Source organism: Herpailurus yagouaroundi, unplaced genomic scaffold (assembly GCF_014898765.1).
Source record: "Herpailurus yagouaroundi ecotype Mexico unplaced genomic scaffold, PumYag 139, whole genome shotgun sequence".
NCBI classification, from domain to species: Eukaryota; Metazoa; Chordata; class Mammalia; order Carnivora; family Felidae; genus Herpailurus; species Herpailurus yagouaroundi.
Genome location: NW_024412394.1, coordinates 76,432,732 through 76,446,062, shown reverse-complemented (window position 1 = coordinate 76,446,062; position 13,331 = coordinate 76,432,732). Strand labels below are relative to the sequence as shown.

The 13,331-nt window shown below is 37.9% G+C and overlaps 1 protein-coding gene across 1 annotated transcript in view; it reads left to right on the top strand.

The window, feature by feature from the left end:
- Positions 1-13,331, top strand: part of MAN1A1 (mannosidase alpha class 1A member 1) — a 173,508-nt gene that overhangs the window by 144,937 nt on the left and 15,240 nt on the right. The window contains exons 7-8 of the mRNA XM_040474511.1: positions 781-874; positions 8,279-8,394. Coding sequence (XP_040330445.1) covers positions 781-874; positions 8,279-8,394 — 210 coding nt within the window. The remainder of the gene's footprint in view (positions 1-780; positions 875-8,278; positions 8,395-13,331) is intronic.

The window sequence follows — 13,331 nt, the reverse complement described above, 5'->3', positions numbered from 1 at the left end:
TCGAATCCATCAGGAAATGCTTTGGCCCTGTTCTGTGACTCTGCTGCTACCCTGTTCCAGGGATCTGTCTTCTCTCACCTGAACTCCGCCGTACCCTCAGTCACACCCATCCTGCAAGAACACCAGACTTAAATGGCTTCCCATCACACTCGAAATAAAATAAGCCCTCATTTTGGCCCACAAGGCTTGCATGTGGCCCTGGTTACCTTTCTCCTCTGCTTTCTGACATTCTCCCCTTTGCTTCTTCACCTCCAGCCTCAGTGGTCTTGCCAAACCCACTTTCTCCTCAGGGCATTTGTACTTGCACCTCCCTCTGCCTAGGTTGCTCTTCCTCCAACTTCCCGCATGGTTGTTCATTTGATTCTTTAAGTTCCTGCTCAAATCCCCTCACGTCAGCCTCCCCGGCCATCCCTGACTCAGCGTGCAGCCTCACCACCTCACATCAGTCTGTCTCACTGCTCTCTATAATTTTTTCACAGCCTTTATCGCCACCTTGACATATTTATGTGTTTATTATCTGTCTCCTCCCACAAGAATGCAAATTCCAAGAGGGTAATGACTTTGTTTATCCACTGATATATCCCTGGTTCCTTCTATGGTGTCTGGCAGATCAGTGTCACTGTATTCACTTACTGAGATTATTTTTGTAAGCCAGTGGCGACTGTCTTTGTGCTAATTCTAAATTCTTTCCTAACATGGAAAAATGTAATGAAGAAAGAGAAGAATGGCACCAAAATTGTTTTTTAGATTTTCATAGTAACATTTCATTTTCTGTTGTAGGTAATGAATATTCGAACAGTGCTGAACAGCCTGGAAAAACCACAAGGCCTTTATCCTAACTATCTGAATCCCAGTAGTGGACAGTGGGGTCAATGTAAGTCAAAAGATTAGACTTGTTTTAGCTCTTTATGGTATCCAGCACTGTTCTAGTAACAGAGAGAAGGAGCACAAAAAAGCACAAATCTTTTTGAGGAATGTTTCGAAAAGGGGAAAGTGGGCATGGTTCCTTTCATGAGTCTGTTGTAAGACAGACTGTGTTACCAGGGAACTAGGTGGCTTATTTTTCCTGGGTAACTGTGAGCATGATGACATTGTAAGCACATTTAAATTATTAATCAGGAAGGGAAGATCTGATCAGGTTGTGTGGGGATGTTAGCCTATAACAAGCTGGTCATGTGGATAGAAGAAAAAATTGTTCCTTTGCGCTATTAACTATTAGCGTTTTGTGCAAGAGTAGCTGAATCATTCTACTTTGTAGCGTTTTCTTTTTTTCTTTTTTGGCTACAAGACGAGAGAGGAACCTGAATCTTTAAGGGTTAGGAAATTGAAAGAGCAAACAGGGTGTTTTCTCTACTTAATTTTAAGCCAGCAGATAAAGGTTTCTTCCCAGTAGAATTATCTTCAGATTAGGAGAAAGTATTATGCAAGAAGCCTTCACTTCAGATCCCTTAAGGACTTTGATCAGTGTTACGAAGACTCAGAGTAGTTGAAAGAAATGTTCTTAAGTTGATTTGGAGAAAAAAACCTGGTAGATTAACGCAGCAACTAAGAGCAAGTGCAGAATACTAAGTGAGGTGCCTAACTGTGCTGGGGATATTAGCAATGCCTTACAATTCAATTCTAATTTGAGTATTTTCTTTATATTGAAAATTATATTCTTAGATGATTATGCCTCACTGTTACTTTAGAAGTACTTTTCTCAAAGAATAACTTAGTAGGGGAAAAAATGTGCTAAAGTCTGTGTTTGTAATGCCTATGGAAGACAGGCATCTCAATGCTGTTGAGACCACAAGACCATAATCATGGTTGCCACTTAACCTAAGTGTGGTCTCCATATACTGGACCTTTCAGGAGGTCCACAAGGTCAGAGCTATTTTTATATTAATACTAAGGCTTTCTGCCACCTTCACTGTGCTGATATTTGCACTTCTGTTGCAAAAGCAACGGTGGGTAAAACCACTGAAGCCACAGAGAGAACCATGGTAGAGGAGCCAGAGAGTACTAATCATGGTATTCCTCATCGACAATAAGAAATAAAAATATGCCAGAGGCACTTATGAATAGTTTTAATGAAAAAAATTACCTGTTAAGTTTATTTATTTATTTTGAAAGAGATGGAGACAGTACAGTGCAAGTGGGGGAGGGGCAGAGAGAGTGGGAGACAGAGAATCCCAAGCAGGCCCCCTCACTGTCAGCACAAAACCCATGGGGGACTTGAACTCATGAACCGTGAGATCGTGACCTGAGCCGAAATCACAAGTCAAAAAAAAATTATTGAGTCTGGTAAATCGCAGCCATTGAGTACACTTCTTTGCTGCATAATAGAAAATAGTGTTTGCCGCATAGAAAAGCACTTGTGTGATTGTTCGAGTTGCAGACTGAATCAGCCATCGATTGCTCCGTGCAGTACCATTTTTACTTGAAAGAACAACTGAAGACACACTTTGGTTGTTCAGAATTGGGTAACTCGTAGACATGTTCTCAAAAACGAGCCTGTCACTTCAAAGAAAACTGATGGTGTCGGTGCCATGACAGAATTTGAGTTTCTAAATGAAAATTAGAATTTCAGGAAATGTGTATATGCCGCCATGACCTTGATGCCTTTAACCAATACTTAGAGACATTTATGATGAGATTGGTGTTCATATTAATAAATACAGTTTTTGGATACTGTATAGTGAACTGTGTCAGCATTCAGAAGATCCACATAATTCAGTGAACCAGTATTTTCCAAATGACTAATGCATGCAATTACAAAATCATGTCAGGAAGAAGATCCATTCAAAGTGCAAGATAGACCAATGGATTTTAATGTAACAGTGCAAATATTCATTGATGTGATTTCTAATTCCACCTTACAACCAACCTTTAAAATATTTTTAACCTTTGGGGCACCTGGGTGGCTCAGTTAAGCGTCCAACTTCGGCTCAGGTCGTGATCTCACAGTTTGTGAGTTCAAGCCCCACATGAGGATCTGTGCTGACAGCTGAGTGCCTGGAGCCTGCTCCGGATTCTGTATCTCCCTCTCTCTCTGCTCCTCCCTGCTTACACACTCTCTCTCTCTCAAAAATAATAAAGATTAAAAAAAATTTTTTGACATTTTTAACCTTTAAAAAACGATTTGTCAAGTTTTATTTTAGTATCAAAGAAAAATATCCATACTTGTATAGAAAGATTCTTTAAATACCTTTCCCTTTTCCAACTATGTAACTGTGTGAGGCTGAACTTTGTGTATTTCCACCAGAATGGCATACAGTAGTGGATTGAATATACAGCAGATATGAAAATCCAGCTGTCTTCTGGTATAGCAAAAATTTAAAAGATTTTCAAAAATGTAAACCAGTGTCAGTCTTTTCACTGATTATTTTCTTTTGTAAAATATAACATGTTTATGAAAAAAACTTTGTTAATATAACGGTTGTATTATTATTTTAAATGAATAAAATATTTTTAATTTAAATATTTTAAATCTAGTTTCCAATATGGTAGATATTTATAGATATTACATAAACAAGTTATTTGGAGTATTTCTTAATTTTTAAGAGTGTAAAAGGGTGCTGAGACTAAAAGTTGGAGGACCAGTAGAGTATTTGAAATAAAATAGAATTTGAGTTGCTTTCTGAGTACAAGGACCAGAGAAGATTCTCTAAAAGGACAGGTAGTTTTAGCATTTTCCTTCTCATGAATGATTTTAAAAATTGAAAAAAAAAAAATTATCTTTGATTGACTCTTTTCTTCCTGTGATTTAGAAGCCACTGTGAAGAGGGACAAAAAGTATCAGTCGTACTGGAATATTCCAGCTTCACCTTCTGCGTTACCAGTATATTGTGTATTTGGCCATGTTTCCCGGTACAAAGGGCCCTTTATATTTGGATTGCTTATGGGCCAATTTCCTGATGGCAGACAAATAGGGTTGATGAGTCTCATGTCCGTTTCACCTCCTGCACCTCCATCCTGTGTTCCAGCACAGGGAAACCCATTTGTTTTTTTCATTCTTTAATCAAGGCCTGCTTGGGCATATCCAAGTCCTGGTTTGTGCTGTTTCCTCGGCCCTTTTACCTCTTTTCTGACTTTGCCAACATCCAGCTCAATTGCCCTTTCTTCTGGGGGACCTTCTTCTTCAAGACCCTGGTTGTAATTTGTTAGCACCCACTTGCCTTCTACTCGCCATCTTCTTCCCCTGCCCCAACACTTTGAGTGCTTTCCTATCATTGTCTTTTTCAAAGTGATTTGTATACATCCCTGTTCCTAGGGACCCAGAACTTTTGAGGCCAGTGACTTTGCCTTAGTGATGTTTGTTAGCCCAGCACACTATATCTTGCACCTAGTAGGTGTTTGCTTACTTGAATTTTGTGAATCCTCATGTACTGTGTATCTGTCTTTCTGTCTCTGCTTTTAATAATGGTTCTATTTATTCTCCTTTAACAGTTGCCCCTGCTCCTCAGTTGTGGCTGAGAGACAGCATCAGGTCCTGGTCACTGATAATACAAAGAGATCTTGCAACTGTTGAGGCCAGTTGGGACTCTGTGTCTATAGACGGAAAATTATCGTTCTCTCTTGATTAATATACATATAGTGTCACTTGCATCATTGGGGGAATGCTTTGAGAAGTTCAGATTCAGATGAAGTGTACAAATTATTAAAGATTAAAGATACTGAGTATTTAATCCTTTTTGTCTTGATTCTTTTGCTACTCGTTTTATCTCTTTAAGTATTATGAATCCTTTTATGGGACCTATTCCTCTCAGGAAGGAAAGAGTAAATTGCCTTCCATAGAGAAGAGCATAATATTTGAGTGACCGTAGTACACATTACGTTTAGAACATTTGGGAATAAAAATACCATATATGTTCTTTCTAGAAGTGGGCAGTCCCTTCCTGCTGATAAAATCGAGCATGTTCTGTCCCACACCCACTAAATATTTACACAGAATTCTGTTGCCAACACAAACAGTCCTCCAGATTGGGGGAAACTTAGTGAGTGATATTCTAAGTTATCAAAAAAGCTTGCTCTTGTTTCTCCTCTATGTTCCTTTATTTTGATTCTTTCCAAATATGAAAAACCTATAGGCAGGAAATAAAAATATAGAAAATTATCTGGTGTTTACCAAAATTAATTAAAGCAAATATATTGTTATATAACCTTTTTCCTTTTTTAAAAATCATCAAATGCCCAAACTTGCTTCTTCCGTCCATTATAGAATCATAACCTGAGGGGGAAGAAAATGAAGCTGCTTCTGGCTGTTAGCTTTCAACTCTCAGTGCTTGAACTCTGAAGGGCATGTCTGGATCATGGCCATCATTTCCTATTACTTCATCTAGACCTTGTTATTTTGACAGTAACCAGACAGTGATTTTCTTTACCATGCATCACTTCCATTTGTCTCCTGCAATCATGTTTATAACAACAGGGCTTGTTATTGATGAGATAGTACTTAGTGTATTTAGTTTGTAAATGTCAGAGGTTTCTGTGGTAATTTATTTAGGAAATTGCAAAGGTCACTTCAAACACTGCTGTTTCAAGAATCTGCCTTACAATTGTAAAAACACTAATTTTACATCAGAATTAAAACTGTAAATCTGGACATTCTTACAATAATAAAAATCACATATTTCACTACTTACAAATATAGCCCTGATTGGGTATAGTCCTTACAAGAATTTTGCTTTGTTCCTCAATTGTTTACTGAGTACCTGCTATATGCAAGCTACTTTCAGGGGCTGATTATGGACCAGGCCACATGGTAGATCTAGTCCCTGTCCTTCTGGATCATGATCTTGTAGAGAAGACAGAGAAGAAATTCCACCATCTTTTGAAATTGCCAAGTGTAGTAAACACGTGTTATCAAAAAGTGTATAGTGAGGGAACCCAGTGGGTGAGGGTCAGGGAAAGAAAGCATCTTTGAGGAAGCAACATTTGATCCTAGACATGAAATATGAGTAAGAGTTACTACTGAAAGGGAAAGGAGTCAGGGAATGCACATCAGGCCCAGAGAACAACACCTTTAGAATTCCTGCAGTAGAGCCTGCTGGTTTCAAGGGAAGAAAAGAAGAGCCATATGGCAAGAGGATAGAAAGCAATCAGAGCAGAATTGATAGTAATATGGGGAAGATGGAGACCACGCAGGGCCTCTCAGTCTCCGAAGACCCAGGATTTGAGTCTTTGCCATTGAAGGCTTCCAGTTAGGGATGATCCAGTTCACATGTCAAAAGGGTTATTCTGGTATTAATGGGGGAATAGTTTGGAGTGGCACTACCATTAGAACTCGGTGTGATGATGGAAATGTTCTGTATCTTTTCTGTGCAGTACAGTAACCAAGGACCACATGTAGCTGTTGGGCACGAGTATGGCTGAGGAACTGAATTATTTTATTTTCTTTTAATTAATTTAAATGTAAACAGCTGCATGCTATCGGAGTAAAAAAGGCCAAATAATTGGGCACTGAAGCCTTGGAAGCAGGGGCTATTGGTAGCTTCATCCAGGATCATATTGGTGAGGACAGAGGAGTGGATGGATTCAGGAAATATAGAAGAGGTGAAATTAGTAGAGTTCAGTAGCTCACTGATAAGGAAGAGAGAGTGAAGTGAAGAATGACTCTCTGATGTCTAACTTGCACAGTTGGGAGGATGATGGTGCCATGTTAGTGAGACAGGCACCAACAGCAGAAGGTAAGTTTGAGAAGGACGAGAGAATAAATTCAGTTTTAACCTGTTTAATCCTGTCCCCACATAAGCCTCCAAGTGGAGTTGTCAGGTAGGTGTTAGGAGAAAATTGTCTTGTTAGCTGTGTAAAAACGGGTTCACTTTTATATGACAAAGTCAACACAAAGGTCTTATTTTAAAAAATAGTTATGTTGGGGTGCCTGAGTGGCTCAGTCGATTAAGCATCCAACTTTGGCTCGGGTCATGATCTTATGGTTTGTGAGTTTAAGCCCTGCGCTGAGCTCTGTACTGACAGCTCGGAGCCTGGAGCCTGCTTCGGAGTCTGTCTCCCTCTCTCTCTGCCCCTCCCCCACTCTCGTCTGTCTCTGTCTCTCTCTCTCTCACTCAGAAATAAACATTTAAAAACATTTTTTTAAATAGTTATGTAAAACTAGGTGTGAGTTATGAAACTTAAAATGCATATTTCCAAAATAAGGCTGTTTTATTAGTGCTCAAATTCTCTATGAATTCTAGAAATGATATTTCAACATTTATTTATTTTTGGGACAGAGAGAGACAGAGCATGAACAGGGGAGGGACAGAGAGAGAGGGAGACACAGAATCGGAAACAGGCTCCAGGCTCTGAGCCATCAGCCCAGAGCCCGACGCGGGGCTCGAACTCACGGACCGAGAGATCGTGACCTGGCTGAAGTCGGACGCTTAACCGACTGCGCCACCCAGGCGCCCCTAGAAATGATATTTCAAATAGATTATGTCTCTGTTTTTGTAGGTAGATATGCTTGAAAAATTAAAGTATTAATTCAGGCAGTAGGCAAAAGAATACATTCAGTGTCACAAGGTAGAGAGCAAGAAGTTCCAAGTGCGAGACCGTGCATGGGCGGTGGAGTCAGATGGCACTTACCAGTGATGCAATCTCATTTAGCCTCACTAAGCCTTAATTTTTTTCACTTTTAATGAGGATACTTACACTATAAGTTGCAAAATTGTGGTACTATATGTAGTAGATGTGGCATAATAAGTGGCAGTAGGGGAGGATTGTAGGAATCGAGTGTTAGGAAGAACGTCTCCTGCCCTGTCTTCTTTCTTACTGGCCTCCCTCAAAGGATTTTGACCTTATAGGTTGAAAACACTAGAAACTTTATCTAATCATCATCATCATCATCACCATCATCATCATCAAAGAGTCTGAGGAGCTTCATTTTATCATATGCCAGTCCTTTTTAAGATTTGTTAATACTCATAGTATTTGACATACTTTAGTTATGTTAGTGAAAGCTAAAGCAATTAAAAATTTATTTGAATATATACCGTGAAACATTTTAATTTGGTAGTTTTAACTAGAAAAACAGATTTTAGGAATTGAGGTTGATTATGTATTTTTTATCTTCATGTTTACAAAACTACCCTGGTAATTATTTAGAGTATATCACATTAGTTAACAGCACATCTGCTCAGTTCAGAATATCTTTCTGAAAACAAGAGATTTGTTGGAATTTAAATGTAACATCGAGTTGCAGTTGACGTAGGCTTTTGCATCCTAGTTACTAATGTGATTTTGCTGCATTATCTGAGTTAAAGCCTGAATCACTCTAAAATTCATTTTCCTCTCTTTGCAGATCATGTATCAGTTGGAGGACTCGGAGACAGCTTTTATGAATACTTGCTAAAGGCGTGGTTAATGTCTGACAAGACAGATCTAGAAGCTAAGAAGATGTATTTTGATGCTGTTCAGGTAAGCCCAATATTTAAATCATCTTTGCCACTAAAATAACTTACAACTTGCATATTAATCAGCATTTAATGGGAAATGGAATACCACATGAGTGAATTACAAAGTATTTCCAGTTAGGCTGAGTTCAGTGTCTGCTAACATAACAATAGTAATCACACTTGGGTTTCATTCTAATGGGGCAGTTGAAAGTGTTTTATTTTGCCTGAGTCACAAAATCATGAGGAGGAATAAATCCTAAATTGTGTTCTGAAAATTGACAAAGTTAAAATTGCCCAAGGAGTGTCTGGATGGCTAAGTCGGTTAAGTGTCCAATTCTTGATTTGGGCTTGGGTACAGATCTCGTGAGATCAAGTCCTGCATCAGGCTCCACGCTGGCAGTGCAGTCTGTTTGGGATTCTCTCTGTCTCTGTCTCTGTCTGTCTCTCTCTCTCTTTATCAAAATAAATAAATACACATTAAAAAAGAAAGAAAAAATAAAATTTCCCATGATTACAACATCCCTAATGGCTACTTCCATTTCAAATAAACTTATCTCCAGAGATAAATAGACAGCACTCTCAAATAAAAATCCGAACTAATTAATAGTTTCCAATGATCCTTGTAATGGAGGAGCAATGAGAGGGAAAAAATATTTGTTGAAATGCCTACTGTGTGCTAAGTAGTATGTTAGGCAGATACTTTAATTTTTTTTTATCGTTTATTTATTTTTGAGACAGAGAGAGACAGAGCATAAACAGGGGAGGGGCAGAGAGAGAGGGAGACACAGAATCTGAAACAGGATCCAGGCTCTGAGCAGTCAGCACAGAGCCCGACGCGGGGCTCGAACTCACGGACCGTGAGATCATGACCTGAGCCGAAGTCGGACGCTTAACGGACCGAGCCACCCAGGTGCCCCTAGGCAGATACTTTAAATGAAGGTATTGTTTGTTTCCTCACAGTAGTTTAGATATTATTTACCTGGTTTTACAGATAAGAGAACTGAACCTTGGAAAAGGTTGATTGTGGAACCAAAAGTCAAACTAAAATTTGTGTCAACACATGTCTCTTTTTACCTCACCACTATGGATTTATTTGTGAAAAAGAATTTCCATAGTACATTTAAGTATGAGCAGTAAGTTAGTAAAGTAAGTTTGAAACTGCTCTGCAAAGTCTATAGGAGGTAGCCAGTGTAAGAGTGAACGAAGCCTCAAGCAAATGTAAGTCAAAACTGAAAATAAAATTTGAAAGTATAAAAAACTTTAAAACAATATTGTTTGTTTGTTTTTAATTTTTTTTTCAACATTTATTTATTTTTGGGACAGAGAGAGACAGAGCATGAACGGGGGAGGGGCAGAGAGAGAGGGAGACACAGAATCGGAAACAGGCTCCAGGCTCTGAGCCATCAGCTCTGAGCCATTAGCCCAGAGCCTGACGCGGGGCTCGAACTCACGGACCGCGAGATCGTGACCTGGCTGAAGTCGGACGCTTAACCGACTGCGCCACCCAGGCGCCCCTAAAAGAAGAATATTGTTTTATATAAAATGCTTGAACTCATACCCAACTTTTCAGGAACAAAGTTTTCTAGCAGAACTCAGTACATTTGTGATTGATAAGTATTTTATGTGGTAACCCATTTTCTTAATATTAATTATTATCAAGTCATCTCAAATAATGTTATAAACTTATGGCTAAATCCTCAGAAAAATGACTTTTTTATTGACTCCTCAGAAACTTTTTTATAATCAAGAATATTAATTCATAGGGGAGAAAAGTGGAAGTTTAGAATTCCAATAATGTAGCCACTGTTCTAAAATTAGTCTCCCTGAGAAGGAGGTCTGGGTAATTTAGACATAGTCCAATTTATTCATTGAAATATAAATGCAACTTACTTTGCTCTGGTTGTCCAGATTCAATATTACTGTGGTTCCCTCCCAAGATCAATAAGAAGCATCACTAAGTACAGCAGATATGACTCTTTACTGCCTGACATACAGGAACCAGAATGCCTTAATACATTGGCTTTTGTTTAGCACACTTTTAATTAAGGTGCATGATGAACATAAAAAGCAAAGTAGCCTCTTCCAGGTTTGTTTCTCATCATTCCTATGAGGTTTCAGGTTTTAAGCTAGGGAATTCTTCTCCATACCATATGGTTTCCAGTGTGTCATTTTTTTTTTCTTGTTATCCTGGCAGATATTTAATTATTCTAATCTTAAAAAGGCCCCCTAAGATCTTGAAAGGTAACTTTAAAATGTTCTTTGAAATATTTTCCCCGAGTTTCTAGACTATACCCACACAGTTTTTAATATATTGTATTTAGACAAACCATGGACAGGAAAATCCATTAAGAACAAATGAAGTAAAGTGTTTCCTGTTTCTCTTAATAGAAAAAACATTTCCAATTCATTGTATTTTCAACATAGAAAGCAAAGCTAGAACAATTACATTTCTGATTTTGAGAAGTAACCATGTCTCATATAGCAAAGTTTCTTTCTGCTAAACTGTAGTTTAAAAAAGCGTTATTATTAAGGAGAGAGTCCTTTACATTATTGTTCTGGACAGTTGAGTTACTGCGGATATAGTTCTTCGATTTTAGCCTCAAGTGGATTTTGGAAAGCACTGAATCCCAACATGGTCTGTTTTCTTTGGTTGTTTTAATAACAAAATACTTTGTGCTTTCAGCTGGCTGTTAAGTTCTTCTCTAGAGACCACACTAAGAATGCACAGTGGTGGATGTTCATTCTTCCAGAGGTCCATTAGAATGAATGGTAGCTGGGCTGATGATGTGTTAGACATTTAAGTTTCTAAAGGTTTCATCACACTAATTCTTTTCAAATATGGAAGGCTGAAATCACAACATATGTAATATTCTTTTTTCCTAAGCAATTCTCTGTAGATTTGACACTTTTTTTAGAGCCACTAAAGACTGTTTTTTCCTCTTTTATATTTATTTACATTTTCCCACTGTCACACAAACATTGCTTCAAAAGTCTTGGAACTCCATTGTAGTTTATTTAAGAGGTAGCAGCTTGGTCAGAACCATGCCAAAAGAAAGAATATAGTACTTTATTCAGGATCTGTAACAGGGTAATAATGTTTCACTAATCCATGATCCAAAGCTATAACTTTTGCCATGTAGAAAGAATAATTTCTTGGGTGATGAACAAATATCTGCTTTAAGACCTTTACTGTAATTTGTGCTATAAGAAGTGTAAATAGTTAAGATGTCCAGTTGCATGAATAAGAATGAATGTTAATGTAACTAGACCATCAATAAAACTAGCTAACCACAGTTAATGAGCACAGTACTATGTTCATTTATTTCTTACCATCTTGGTTTCATGTATTTATTTCCAATAAAAATAGGAAAGGTTTTATCTGTCTGTATATTCACTTTCATTCATTCTTCTCAATCTCAGTTTCATCTGTGTGTACTGTTCCCAAATGTGCTTCCTAAAAAACTCTCTCTTTTTTTTTTATAATAGTGTAACAGGTATAGACGTAGTCTTAGCTCTTTTTCTTCTATGAAGTAATTGAAAGGGGGAAAAAAAACACATTTCCTGTTACAGTAGTTGGAAGTTAGTGATTTCAAACAGTTATATTTCATTTTTGCTTTTTAGAATATAAGGCTTATTTGAAAGGCTTATCTATTTGAAAAGAATATCAACAATCCTGCAGCAGAAATAAGAGATATTTTACAGATCATATTTGTAAACATCATTTCCCCCCAATTTACAGATCTTTATTCCTTTTCTTAAGTTTTTATTTTAATTCCAGTTAGTTAACACACAGTGTTATATTTGTTTCAGGTGTACATTATAATAATTCATCACTTCCATATATCGCCTTATGCTCTTCACAATAAGTGCCCTCCATCCCCATCACCTATTTCACCCATCTCCCCCCTCTGGTAACCATCCCTCCCCTCTGGTAACCATCAGTTTGTTCTCTATAATTAAGACTTTGTTTCATGATTTGTCTATTTTTCCCTGTATTTATTTTGTTTCTTAAATTCCACATATGAGTGATATCATCTGGTATTTGTCTTTCCCTGACTGACTTATTTTGCTTAGCATTATACTCTCTAGCTCCATCCATGTCATTGCAAATGGCAAGATTTCATTTGTTTTTGTGGCTAAATAATATTTTATTATTGCCACATCTTCTTTATCCATTCACCAATCGATGGACACTTGGGCTGCTTCCATATCTTGGCTATTGTAAATAATGCTTCTATAAACATAGGGGTGCATGTATCCCTTTGAATCAGTGTTCTTGTATTCTTTGGATAAATACCTAGTAGTGTGATTGCTGGATCGTATGATAGTTCCATTATTACCTGAGAAACCTCATACTATTTTCCATCGCAGCTGCCCCAGTTTGCATTCCCACCAACAGTGTGTGAGTGTTCCTTTTTCTCCACATCCTCACCAACACCTGTTGTTTCTTGTGTTGTTGAGCTTAGCCATTCTGACAGGTGTGAGGTGATATCTCATCATGGTTTTCATTGGCATTTACTTTATGGTAAGTGATGATGAGCATTTTTTCTTGTGTCTTTTTTGTTTTCCATTGTACATGAATGTGCTTTTTTTTTCTTTTTTCTTGTTGTTATTTTATTTATTTTTTTTTATTTATTTTTTATTTTTTTTTATATGAAATTTATTGTCAAATTGGTTTCCATACAACACCCAGTGCTCATCCCAAAAGGTGCCCTCCTCAATACCCATCACCCACCCTCTCCTCCCTCCCACCCCCCATCAACCCTCAGTTTGCTCTCAGTTCTCAACAGTCTCTTATGCTTTGGCTCTCTCCCACTCTAACCTCTCTTTTTTTTTTTTTTCCTTCCCCTCCCCCTCCCCCCATGGGTTCCTGTTCAGTTTCTCAGGATCCACATAAGAGTGAAACCATATGGTATCTGTCTTTCTCTGTATGGCTTATTTCACTTAGCATCACACTCT